Here is a 12,475-nt window from a genome sequence, read left to right as displayed (position 1 = left end):
CAAAGAGTCAACTTTTCCAGCAATAAAAAACAGATTCATTTTCAGACCCGACGGCTCGCGCTCGGAGCCTGAAATTGACTTCTGAATGGGTTTTAGAAGTGCTGGGTTCAGAGAAGTTAGAGGGCATCGCGTTGAGTGTTTCCACGGGACAGCACTGGTATAAAGGCTGGTGTTGTGTGTCCTATGTGTACGTGCACGCTCCTGTGTTTTTATGCCTCCTGAAACCAAGCTAAATGCATCCAGCCCTGCCTTTTGAATATGTGTGGGAGCAATTTGTGTCAGTGTTGAAGCGGCTTGCCGCTATTATAATCCTGCTCCACACAACATAAAGCAATTAATCTTTTAAAAGGCACAGGGGAAGAAGTGTGTGTGTGGTGTCACCGGGTGCTTGTCTCTCCGCGTGGGTTTGTGAGTCGTTTCGAATACGTAACGGCCAGGAGGTCGCTTCAGTGATGCTTTTAAACTCTCCTCTTCGCTCGAAGGGCAACTTTCAACAGAAAGAGACAAATTGAAAAAGCTTGAGGCGGGTGGACGGACACATAAAACTGAACTGATGCTGGATAAAACAGGATGGATAGACGGTGATGAATTAGCTGGTGGTATTTTGAGGGTTTGGGCACGAAGAGCAGACGCGAACTTACACAGAGAAGCACCGTCAGGCGGCCACGAGAGGACGAATGCACGGAAACAATGGATGCAGGCTTCATAAAAGCTGCTCTGAGACGCTACAGGAACGTACTTCTGTTCACAACCGACCGGCCGGACGTGTATGAGCTTCCTGTGTTCGAAACCGCATAGTGCATACTTCCATACTGCATACTCATCGATCAGACAGTATGCAGAGCGTTTACCCACAATGCATTTCGCTCCTGCCCGAGCCAAAATCAGCCGGCCTGAAGCTGATTTCCCTTAAGCTCTAAACTCTGTAAACTTTAGCAACATTTGAAACATTTTCAGGCGAGAAAGTAGTCGTTTAGATCCCCAACGTGTTGAAAACCTGACAAAATACTGGCTATTTACAATTTTGTTCCCACGAATTCGGCGCTACTAAAGCTAGCCGCAGTGAGCAACGCACTTCCGGTTATTTTCACAAAATAAAATACCCGTTGCCTTTTATCATAGGGAAAGCCATTACGATACAATTGGTGCTTTTGTTTTGAAAACAGGAAGTGAACCTACCCTCGTTGTAGCTACCTTGAAACTGCCGTTTTGACAGGAAATGACAATCGGCGACGTCACGTTACATTGCATCTTGGGTAGTTTGAGTATGAGTAGTAACCTCATGATGCATAACCAACATTTCGGAGAATCTAGTATGCACCTGGGAACTTCTCGCATTCTCAAACTCGCATACTAACTCAAAAAGTTAGTATGAGTAGTAGGAGAAGTATGCAGTTTCGAACACAGCCTAAGAGAAACCGTTGCGTAGCTGTCGACGCTGGTTTGGACGGAGAATTCGTGAAACACGGTTTGATGCTAACTTTGGATGATCATCAGGCACTCAAGAACCCATAAATACACACATAGAAATGGTACTACTTCATAGTGACAGGAAACTGTTTGACTGTGTGAGTAAGAGAAAAAGAACCGAGAGGAAACTACCATTGTTGTTTATCGTTCGCTATTTGGCTTATCGTGTCAAAGGGCTGTCGATCATAGTTAGGGATGGGAATCGAGAACCGCCTCACAGTAGTTCGATTCCCTGGAATCGTTTATCCGCCTGCTTAAAGATCCCGTTTATAGTAGCAGTAGGATAAGTATGCGGTTTCGAACACAGCCAGTGTCTGTCTGCCACCAGGAAGCAGACGATAATCATCAACCTCATGAAAACAGTGAAAACTAAACGTGTGTTCTTCATTTAGGAGCCAGTGATCCATCTTAAAAAGAGACCTAAAACTAGTATAACGGAATTTATTGTGGGTGTTGCAGGAGCAGTACGTGTTTGTTCATGACGCCATCTTGGAGGCGTGTCTATGTGGGAACACAGCCATACCCGTGTGTGACTTCAGAGCCATTTACTACAACATCAGCAGACTGGACCCGCAGACCAACTCCAGCCAGATCAAAGACGAGTTCCAGGTGAGCACGAACACAACTTTAACCTTTAACCTGTAACACAAAGTGGAATAAGTGCTCCACCCTTTTAGTCTCATAGGAAGGAGGGGTCCCAATGTCCCCTTAAGGTGTCTACTTAAGATTTTTTCTTGTTGCCTGGGTCAACTAATGTCCCATGTTTTTTTTTTTTTGGCAGCCATTTTGAGTTTACGTCCACCCTAAACCAGACATGATACAAAGACAAATGAACACACTTTTTCTGATAATTGTGACACCAGGAATCAAATGTAAAGGTCACTGAGATGGTAGAACCACTCTTTATCAGAGAAAAATTAACTCTGAGTAGAGCCTCCCAAACTGGCAGTTGGTTCCACAGAGAGGGGCCTGATAACTGAAGGCTCCGCCTCCATAGATAAAGTGTCTCGTGCAGCTTGTAGGTTTCGTCCAGAGGAGTGAAGTCAAACTGGGTTTAACAGGATGTTTGTTTTTTATCCACCAGACTCTGAACATAGTGACCCCCAGAGTCCGTCCGGAGGACTGCAGCGTGGGTCTGCTGCCCCGGAACCACGATAAAAACCGCAGCATGGACGTTCTACCAGCAGACCGATGCCTGCCTTTCCTCATATCTGTGGACGGAGAAAGCTCCAACTACATCAACGCTGCGTTAATGGACGTACGTTTACCGGAAAGCTGATTTTTCTTTGTCCTCCTGTGCTGTGTTCATAAACTCTCTTTTATCAGACAGCGTTTGTTAATTCAGATTTCTCATCTTCACCCTCCAGAGCCACAAACAGCCGGCGGCCTTCATCGTTACCCAGCATCCTTTGCCAAACACCATGGGCGACTTCTGGAGGCTGGTGTTCGACTACAACTGCTCCTCCATCGTAATGGTCAACGAGATGGATGCAGCGCAGGTACGAGCACGCACAGCACGCTCCCCGTTATCCTCGATTTTATTCAAATCGGGGAAGTGGAATATATCACCAGGCCTGATCGGGACGGTCGTGGTCGACTGGCAGAGCTTCAGACCTGAAGAGAGGAAGATCTGAGTTTTATATTTTAACAGTTGAGTTATTCAACAGTTTATGAGTTGAGTTGACAGACCGAGCCAGCGTCTGCCACGTTTGGTTAACATTTCAACTCGATCGTTCTTTGAGCGCCTCATTAAACAGCCCACGACGTAATCAGAGAGTTTAGGGCTGCGGTGCAACAGCGCAGCTCGTCTGGGCTTTAAGGCTTTTGTTTGAATGTGGAGACGAGAGAAGCTTTCAGAGAGTGGGTCTGCAAAAAGAATCAAAACCTGGATTAAACTATGCGGTGGGCCGACGCTCTGAACGAGCAGGATTCATCGGGCTCTAACTGTACATTTTTTAGATCTTTGGGATGGGCCAAACAAAGAGTTAGTAACTCATTTATTGCCGCCACCTCCGCCCGTCCTCCATCTCTGTTCCCTGCAGAGGTGGGTAGAGCAGCCAAAAATGTACTCAAGTAAAAGTACTGTTACTTTAGAATAATATGACTCAAGTAAAAAGTAGTCATCCAAATAATTACTTGAGTAAGAGTAAAAAAGTGCTTGGTGAAAAACTACTGAAGTACTGAGTAACTGTTGAGTAACGTCTGATTTATTTGTTAACACAAGCATTCAATCAGACAGACAAAAATACTAAATAATCATCTTTAGGCAAATTAGAGTTCATCCAATTGATAAAATATCTTAAATTAAAATAATCCAGGTAAATTCCAAGTACTTCAATAAAAAATAAAACATATGTAACCTAAAAAACAAACATTCACCTATCCATGGGGGGAAAAAACGAGTTTAGGAAACTTACCGCTACATGTTTCCTCAAGTTAGATGTTGAGTTTCTGCTGAAATGTGCGTTTGTTTTGGTTGACACAGAAGACACATAATGTAGCTGCTGTTTCTCACTCTTTGTAAGGTAAACATGCTTTCAGTATGAGGCCTCGTCTGTGTCTTCATTTCCCACCGTTGATTCTGACATTTTTCATCTGTTTCTTTGTTTGTTTGCTACGACTGTAAACTGTAAAGCTAACCGTCCCGCCGCTGAGATTGAGTATGGTCACGTGACCAGACTGCACGGCTACGTCTGATTGGTGAAACACAGTCAGGTGGTAGAGCCTTTGTTGGAAGTCTCTCTCTCTGTCAGAATAAAACATTAAAATGAGGCGTACGCGGGGGGATAAAAATAATGAGGCGTAGAATACCAAAGAGGTAAGAAGAAGAGTAACCAGCTCATTGTAGCCTAATGTAGCGGAGTAAGAGGACAGTTTCTGCTGCACAAATCTACTCCTAGAAGTATAATTTTAAAGTGTAAATGTAACTCGTTACTACCCACCTCTGGTTCCCTGCAGCTATGTATGCAGTACTGGCCGGAGAAAAACTCGTGCTGCTACGGCCCGATCCAGGTGGAGTTCATATCGGCAGACATCGATGAAGACATCATCAACCGGATCTTCAGGATCTGCAACATGGCCAGGGTACGCTCAAGTTTCCGTCTTAACCTTCAACGTTTTGTCTGACTGTTTAAAGAAAGGAGGCCTCTCCCCTCCCTTCCTTCCCTCTTGTTACTCGCTTCTCATCTCATTTTCTCACCCATCCATGACGGTACTCCTCCAGCGCTTAGTGAGCCCCCCCCACCACACCACACCACCTCTCTATATTCTCAAACACATCATCAGTGTAGTGTGAAATGGCTCATATGATTGCCATAACAGCACATCTCACTCTGTGAGAGCAGCTAGGCTAAGCCTTCAGATCAGGAGGGAAGCGGTGACAGAGTGGGGAAGACAAAACAAAAGCATGATGTGTGGTTTTGTTGTGGCGAACACAGCAGTAAATCAGTCTGACAGCGGCGGCGGGTTTTTGGTATTTAATTTTTTTTTGTGATGGGTTGTGCCAAAATGCCGGCGGGGCCAGACTGAAAACATTCGGCGTCTGCCGTGAAATTGAATTAAACATCATGAGCTGTGAGTTAAATCCAATCCTGTTTCTTTTGAGGAGACATTTGTTCAAAAACAAAAACTAATTAGAGTTCAGGAGCCTTACTGACACTGAAAAATCAGCACCACCTAACTGTAATCTTTGCCTCCTCAGCCACAGGACGGTTACCGTCTGGTGCAGCACTTCCAGTTCATTGGCTGGCCAGCCTACAGGGACACGCCCCTTTCCAAGCGCTCCATCCTCCAGCTGGTCAGGAGGTTGGCGAAGTGGCAGGAGCAGTACGACGGAGGAGACGGGAGGACTGTGGTGCACTGCCTGTAAGCTTTCTGCATCGTTCACCGGCACAGCTGACGGACCGCTTTTTATTTTATGTAAACGTCAGGTGAAGAAAATGTGCCGTAACCTGCAGGACACGCACGGATTATTTAAAAATGCAACCAAACCCCTTTGGGTCTGATTGGTGGATAAACATCCACCTGAGCTCCAACCATGTGGGGTCCTAAAAACGCCCAGATTTTCATCCAAAGGCTGTGTTTGAAACTGCATACTTCTCCTACTACTCATACTAACTTTTTGAGTTAGTATGCGAGAAGTTCCCGGATGCATACTAGAGTCTCCGAAATGTTGGGTATGCATCATGAGGTTACTACTCATACTCAAACGTAACGTGACGTCGCCGATCGTCATTTCCTGTCAAAACGGCAGTTTCAAGCTAGCTACAGCAAGGGTAGGTTCACTTCCTGTTTTCAAAACAAAAGCACCAATTGTATCGTAATGGCTTTCCCTATAATAAAAGGCAACGGGTATTTTATTTTGTGAAAATAACCGGAAGTGCGTTGCTCACTGCGGCTAGCTTTAGTAGCGCCGAATTCGTCGGAACAAAATTGTAAACAGCCGGTATTTTGTCAGGTTTTCAACACGTTGGGGATCTAAACGACTACTTTCTCGCCTAAAAATGTTTCAAATGTTGCTAAAGTTTACAGAGTTTAGAGCTTAAGTGAAATCAGCTTCAGGCCGGCTGATTTCGGCTCGGGCAGGAGCGAAATGCATTGTGGGTAAACGCTCTGCATACTGTCTGATCGATGAGTATGCAGTTTCGAACACAGCCAAGGTCTTGAATCTAATTTAGTTCCCGAGAAGCGTTGGCCACATAAAATACACCGAGTAAAACGCCGTTACTCTGGCTGCTTGTCGTAGAAAACATGGGAAAGTGTGTTTTCAACTTGATGTCAGCAGTCCGCAGCAATCGATACAAAGCTCGCTGTAAACTTTGTAAGAGGAAAACATCCGGTTAGGGACCTTCGGTGTGAAAGCGCTCGAGTCTCATTCCAAGGCGGAGAAACGGAAACGTGACCCCAATACTCCGTCTTATTGATTTAAATTAAATGGTTAAAAAATAAACTTTAATTTCTGGGATCATTTGAATGAGTTGTGTTGGTCTTAAATTTAACTTCCTGAAACCTTCACCTTAATGTATAGATTCCTCCATTCTGCTCTGCTGGAACGAAGTTTAGTTCCATACTTAGAACCGTGTCTTAAGGTGGTCGAAAAGCTTCGTCATGCTGCCGTCCGACGTGCAAATAGGTGATGTTTGGGGAAAAGAAACCCCCGTCGGTGTGCGTAGGACCAGCGGATGGTGGTCTTGGCGTTTGTACCGTTTGATATTTTAAAGAAGCTGATTACACCGACGCTGCTCAGCAGAGCTAATGAGGCCGATAATAAGGGAGGGAAACGGAGGCTGTAAAAATCTATAGAACAGAGCTTACAGGCAACTCCCGACCAATAACACATGCTCACACTCTCTAAACACCACTGGTGCTCATCCAATCACACGGCATTGATTTTATCCTGTGTAGCTACTTTAGGAGAGAATGTTTAAAGTAATCTGAGTACTTTACCACTGTCAGAATGTAGGCTTCATCCACAATGGAAATGGATTTTTTCTCCTGCTCTGCACGTGTCCTGGAGCTTCAGTTTGATGCTCTTTAAATGTTCTGCACATGTTTCCATCTGAGCAAACAGAGCAAGAACGGGTATCAGAAACAGTTTACATCAGGGGTCTCAAACTGATCCGTCAAAGGGCCGGTGCTGCTGCAGGTTTTTGTTCCAACCCTGCAGCAGCACCGGCCCTTTGACGGATCAGTTTGAGACCGCTGCTTTACATGAAGGAGAACATAAACAGCCAAAATGTGGCTTCAACTTAGCCACAAACACATCTTTTCCTCCATTTAAAGCTCAAAGCACGTCATGAGCTCTGTGGGAGACGTCCAGCTTATTATTTTTTAGATGTTTCTGAAGCTCTGCGCAAACAGGTAACAGCTGGAGGATCTAATCTGCTTAAATTTGGACTGAAAACATGAAACTGTGGCATTAGTTCCTCATTTCTTCTCCCTGTAACCCAACTTAAAATATAAATATGGTCCGTTGATGAAGTTCTTTGTAGCTGCTTGTTCTTAAGTAATTATGCTCATAGTGTGAATGTATTTTAGTGCATACGGAATACCTTTAAATCTCAAGTTTAGTGTTGTGGCCCCATGTCACATGAATCCGGCCAGGAATGATTTATTAACAAATCCCTCTGTATATATCTTCAGAAGCTGAGATATTTAAATAGGGGAATAAATGCTCAGGCCCTTTGTAATAATAATGTAGAATAAAAGATCGCGTATCAATTCATTGAGACGAGCGACATGTATGATCAAACAGTTGGTCAAAATGTAATAAAATAAACATTTTAATGTATGTTTTCTTTATAGCAGGTTGAAAGAATACATTGAAGGAGTAGACTTGACCACTGCATGAAAAATCACTCTTTTTGCCTGCTGTGACTCGACTTAAAGGAGAAGTTCTTTTTCTTTTTTACACCTGGACCTTATTTCTGGCATAAAATACGTTCATCTACTCAACAATAACAGTTCGTTGAAGATCTGCGTATATCCATATAACGGGAGAGAACAGGGCAGAGACAATACAGCCTCTGAATAAGGCATTATCTGTCTTTATTTCACCAATACTTTAAGACCAATGAATGAATGAACGCGTACTGTTAGCTCAGAGCTGCCGTGTTGTTGTTATCGGGGGCTTTCTACACATGCATCTAGTGCGATGACATCATCGCTGCAGCTCAGCTCATTCACTCCGTGCTCTGTGACGGTCGGCTATCTTCCCACGGAGTTGCTACTGCTGGTTTTGTGCAACATGGCAGGATATTTATCAGATTTCGATGACATCGTCCCAGTAGACGCGTGTGTACAAAGCCCCGGATAACAACAACACGGCAGCTCTGAGCTAACAATGCAATAGTACGCCTTCATTGGTCTTAAAGTATTGGTGAAATAAAGACAGATAATGCCTTATTTAGAGGCTGTATTGTCTCTGCCCTGTTCTCTCCCGTTATATGGATATACGCCGATCTCCAGTGATCTAAATATCTTCAGAAGGACGCCGACTTTCACCAAACTGTTATCGGTGAGTAGATGAACGTATTTTATGCCAGAAATAAGGTCCAGGTTTAAAAACACTGAACTTCTCCTTTAAGATGTGAAACGATCGATTATGGAAATCAGATGTTATAGTTCACTGTATCAGTCTATAATTACTCAAATCTAATTCTGTAAGCTGGAACCGATGCTTTGAGTTGGTGGGAGTAAAGTGCCGATAAGCCGCAACAGTTATAGGTAAAAGGTTAAAGAAGAACTAAAGGATAGATTGGCCGTGCAGCTCACTCACTCCGTTCTCCAGACGTTAACGAAGCTCCTCTGTCCTCTGCAGTACCGGCGGAGGGCGTTCGGGAACGTTCTGCGCCATCTGCAGCATCAACGAGATGATCCAGCAGCAGAACATCGTGGATGTTTTCCACACCGTGAAAACGCTGAGGAACAACAAGACCAACATGGTGGAGACTATGGTGAGGACCCCCAAAACATCTAACACATTAAAGGGATAGTTCGCCTCTTTTGGCATGAAGCTGTATGACATCCCATATTAGCGACATCATTTATGAACATTTTCTTACCCCCTGCTGCGTCCTGTGAGCCGAGTTTTGGTGTTGATGAAGGTAGTCCGGCTAGTTGGCTGGGGTCACAAAAATAAAGCGTTTTGCTTCTCAAAACAATATGCGTTCAAAAGAGTAATACATTTGCATCACAAAATCGTTCTCCAGGAAAAAGTCAGACCTCACAATCGCTTGGCCCTATTTTCTCTCCCTTCGTATCACTGCCTGCTGTGATATGAGTGATGCAGCAGAACGTGTTGTTCTCGTCTCAGAAGAAGCAGTTGGCATTAAAATAAAAGTAATTGCTTAAAGCTGAAGATCTCTGACAATGTAGTCAAGCCTGAGTGTGTTTACTCACTGGAAAAAATCTAAATCTTACCAAGTATATTTGTCTCATTGAGTATCTCATTACACTTAATATGAGACACAATTGCCTAATAAATACCATTTCAGCAAGATACAGGCACTTGTTTTAATACAATACATCTTGTTAAATGAAAGTCTTGTTTTGAGTCATTTCACATGAAACAAACTTTTTTTTTCATTTGAAGAGGTTTTTAAGCTAATTTCAAGATCACTTTTAACTCAAAAGTCCTAAATATCACATTTTATTTCAAGAAATCTTGACAAGCCGATTTTCACTAGTTCCATTGGCAGATTTTTTGCTTATTTCAAACAAAAAGTGTCTTGTAACGTCTGTACGAAGGGAGAGAAAATAGCACCAAGCGATTGCGAGGTCTGACTTTTTCCTGGAGAACGATTTTGTGATGCAAATGTATTACTCTTTTGAACGCATATTGTTTTGAGAAGCAAAACACTTTATTTTTTAAACCCCAGCCAACTAGCCGGACTACCTTCGTCAACGCCAAAACGAGGCTGGAACTCGGCTCACAGGACGCAGCAGGGGGTAAGAAGATGTTCATAAATGATGTTGCTAGTATGGGATGTCATACAGCTTCATGTCAAAAGAGGCGAACTATCCCTTTAAATGAAGCATGAATGTTTGTGACAGCTGCCCTTCTCATCGTGGCTGTTGCTCCCTCACAGGAACAGTACAAGTTCTGCTACGAAGTGGCTCTGGAGGCGCTCAACTCCTTCTGATCGGACTGCGACCCCGACGCCGACCGCCATCCTCGACGCGACACTCGGACACACAAACTGCTTCGTGTCGACCCGAATCCGACCTTTGAGCATCTATACGTGTGCCTGTGATGACGCACGACCTGTACAGAAGAGAAAAAAACAAAGCGACAAACACGCACTCCAGTGTTTTTGGCGTGTTTTGCTTCAGCAGACGGAGAACTTTACTCGCTTGTACAGAGAAAAAAATGATATGTTGAAAAAAAAAAGTAAATCAGATGTTTAAAAGAAGCGCCAGTTTTCCCTTCGTTCGTCTGTCCTCTCTGCCGGGCCGTGATGTGACTACTGTACAGTATTTTCCTTTTTAGATCTATTCTATGCCTTGAATGTCGTCTCCCTCTCGCGGCTGGATGCACGCTGAAGGTTTTATTTGGGGGGTAAAAAAAAGGCGTCGGTTTGACTTCTCTTTCCCACATTTCCAACAGAATAAGGAGCAGAAGAAGATGCCTTTTAAAAGCCAAATGTTATCTCTTTTTAACTGAATCCTGCAGCGTGCATCCTCCCCCTTCTGTAAATAAGATGAAACAACCACGGTCAAACAAACAAACAACGAGACTCACGACTGAAGTTATTTGGAAAACACTTACGGCTCTGAAAAGCCGCGTTAACGCCATTTTTTTCACGCTTTACATTTGCACGTTTAGCCGCCGCCCAACATCCAGAGTAACTTGGAAAGAAAAGACTAAAAGTTTTCTTACCTTTGGGCTACGCTGAGATCATGTTTATTTATTCCCCCCTTAAAACAAACAACACGCAGGTGGGATTTCTCACCTTTTCTTTGATGGTCACGTATGACCACGAGCTGAGCAGCATTTGCATGTGGAAGTCTGTAAATATGGAAGCATCCAACTTCTTTTTTTCTACCGTTTCTGCACTCAAAGATGATCAGAAATGGATCCTCAGTCAAGTGTCCTTGATTCCCATCAAATCCGTGAGCCGTGCAGAGTTTTAATGACAGTTTCATCTCCTCGTGTGCCGTCCATCTTTACTTTCAGTCTGCAAACAAACGAAGCATCAGATTTGCTCTCAGCCAAGATGAAACACGTTTGGGGGGGAGGGGCTTAGACTTTATCTTCTTGTTCCATTTAAAAGCAACAAAAAGACTAAACTAGAAGCATGTGCTTTTTTAAAATTTTGGCAAACTGTACGTACCTTCACGCTCAGAGATTCTGGAACGATTTATTTAAAGCTTCAACTGGAAGAAAATGTTGTGGCAAACTGTTCAGTCTGCGTTTTCCGCTTTGTTTTTGGAGTCCCGTCCGGCGCGTTTATGGACCTACTGAGACGGCTACAGTGCTGAAGACGACGTGAATGCCAGAGATCTTTATCCCCGTTTATTTTCACTGAGGATTTCATTTCATTTGCTGGGTTTCACCTGTATTGTATTTTGATTTGGTTTTCTTTTCGTCCTGAATTTGTACACTTCTTTTGGATAATTAATATTCTGATGATTTGTTGTCTAGCAAAGTGCTGTTTAGATCTGGTGATGCCATTACCATTGGTTGTTTAGTTGTTTGAAATGTGGTTAACATGAAATAAAGGGACCAAAATGTTGAACGCGATCTCGTCTTTCTCTTAAACAACCTGATGAGCTCCAGCTGTGAGTTTTTCTTGGGGCCTTTCACTTCCACAACCTCCTACTTTATGGTTCAATATAAATACTCCAATGGAGTTAACACTTTCAAGCAGTAACTCTTTTAAATTAGTCACAAAGATTCTGCCTGGGAAACGCAAACAAACTGCAGCAAATACAGAAAAACTGCTCCGCGTTCGGCTGTGTGACGCCTACCGAGCTGGATTTGTTTTCATTGCACGGGAACATAAACGGCTGCAGATTTACGAATTATGAACAGACATTTTGGATTGAATTAAAGCGGAAAACTGGCTGCAGAAACATCTTAATTAGGGACGTTCCAGACATTCATCCAGACATCAGAGGTCGGGCCGGAGGGAAGCCCAGGCTGTGTTCGAAACCGCATACTGCATACTCATCGATCAGACAGTATGCAGAGCGTTTACCCACAATGCATTTCACTCCTGCCCAAGCCGAAATCAGCCGGCCTGTAGCTGATTTCACTTAAGCTCTAAACTCTGTAAACTTTAGCAACATTTGAACTTTTTCAGGCGAGAAAGTAGTCGTTTAGATCCCCAACGTGTTGAAAACCTGACAAAATACCGGCTATTTACAATTTTGTTTCACGTTGCGTTGCATCTTGGGTAGTTTGAGTATGAGTAGTAATCTCATGATGCATACTCAATATTTTGGCGAATCTAGTATGCATACTCAAACTCGCTTACTAACTCAAAAAGTTAGTAGGAGAAGT

General features: G+C 43.6%; 1 protein-coding gene across 10 annotated transcripts in view; it reads left to right on the top strand.

Moving 5' to 3' along the window:
* ptprt (protein tyrosine phosphatase receptor type T) overlaps positions 1-11,708 on the top strand; it is a 427,933-nt gene extending 416,225 nt beyond the window's left edge. For all 10 annotated transcript variants that reach the window (XM_075460193.1, XM_075460191.1, XM_075460192.1 and 7 more), the window contains 7 exons: positions 1,930-2,079; positions 2,555-2,728; positions 2,838-2,969; positions 4,429-4,554; positions 5,171-5,334; positions 8,789-8,924; positions 10,059-11,708. In XM_075460193.1, the coding sequence (XP_075316308.1) occupies positions 1,930-2,079; positions 2,555-2,728; positions 2,838-2,969; positions 4,429-4,554; positions 5,171-5,334; positions 8,789-8,924; positions 10,059-10,112 (936 nt within the window). In that variant the 3' untranslated portion in view covers positions 10,113-11,708. The remainder of the gene's footprint in view (positions 1-1,929; positions 2,080-2,554; positions 2,729-2,837; positions 2,970-4,428; positions 4,555-5,170; positions 5,335-8,788; positions 8,925-10,058) is intronic.
* The last annotated feature ends 767 nt before the right edge of the window (positions 11,709-12,475 follow it).

This window comes from Odontesthes bonariensis, chromosome 3 (genome assembly GCF_027942865.1).
Source record: "Odontesthes bonariensis isolate fOdoBon6 chromosome 3, fOdoBon6.hap1, whole genome shotgun sequence".
Lineage (NCBI taxonomy): Eukaryota > Metazoa > Chordata > Actinopteri > Atheriniformes > Atherinopsidae > Odontesthes > Odontesthes bonariensis.
The sequence above is the reverse complement of the archived record's forward strand: the minus strand, read 5'-3'. Positions and strand labels throughout refer to the sequence as shown.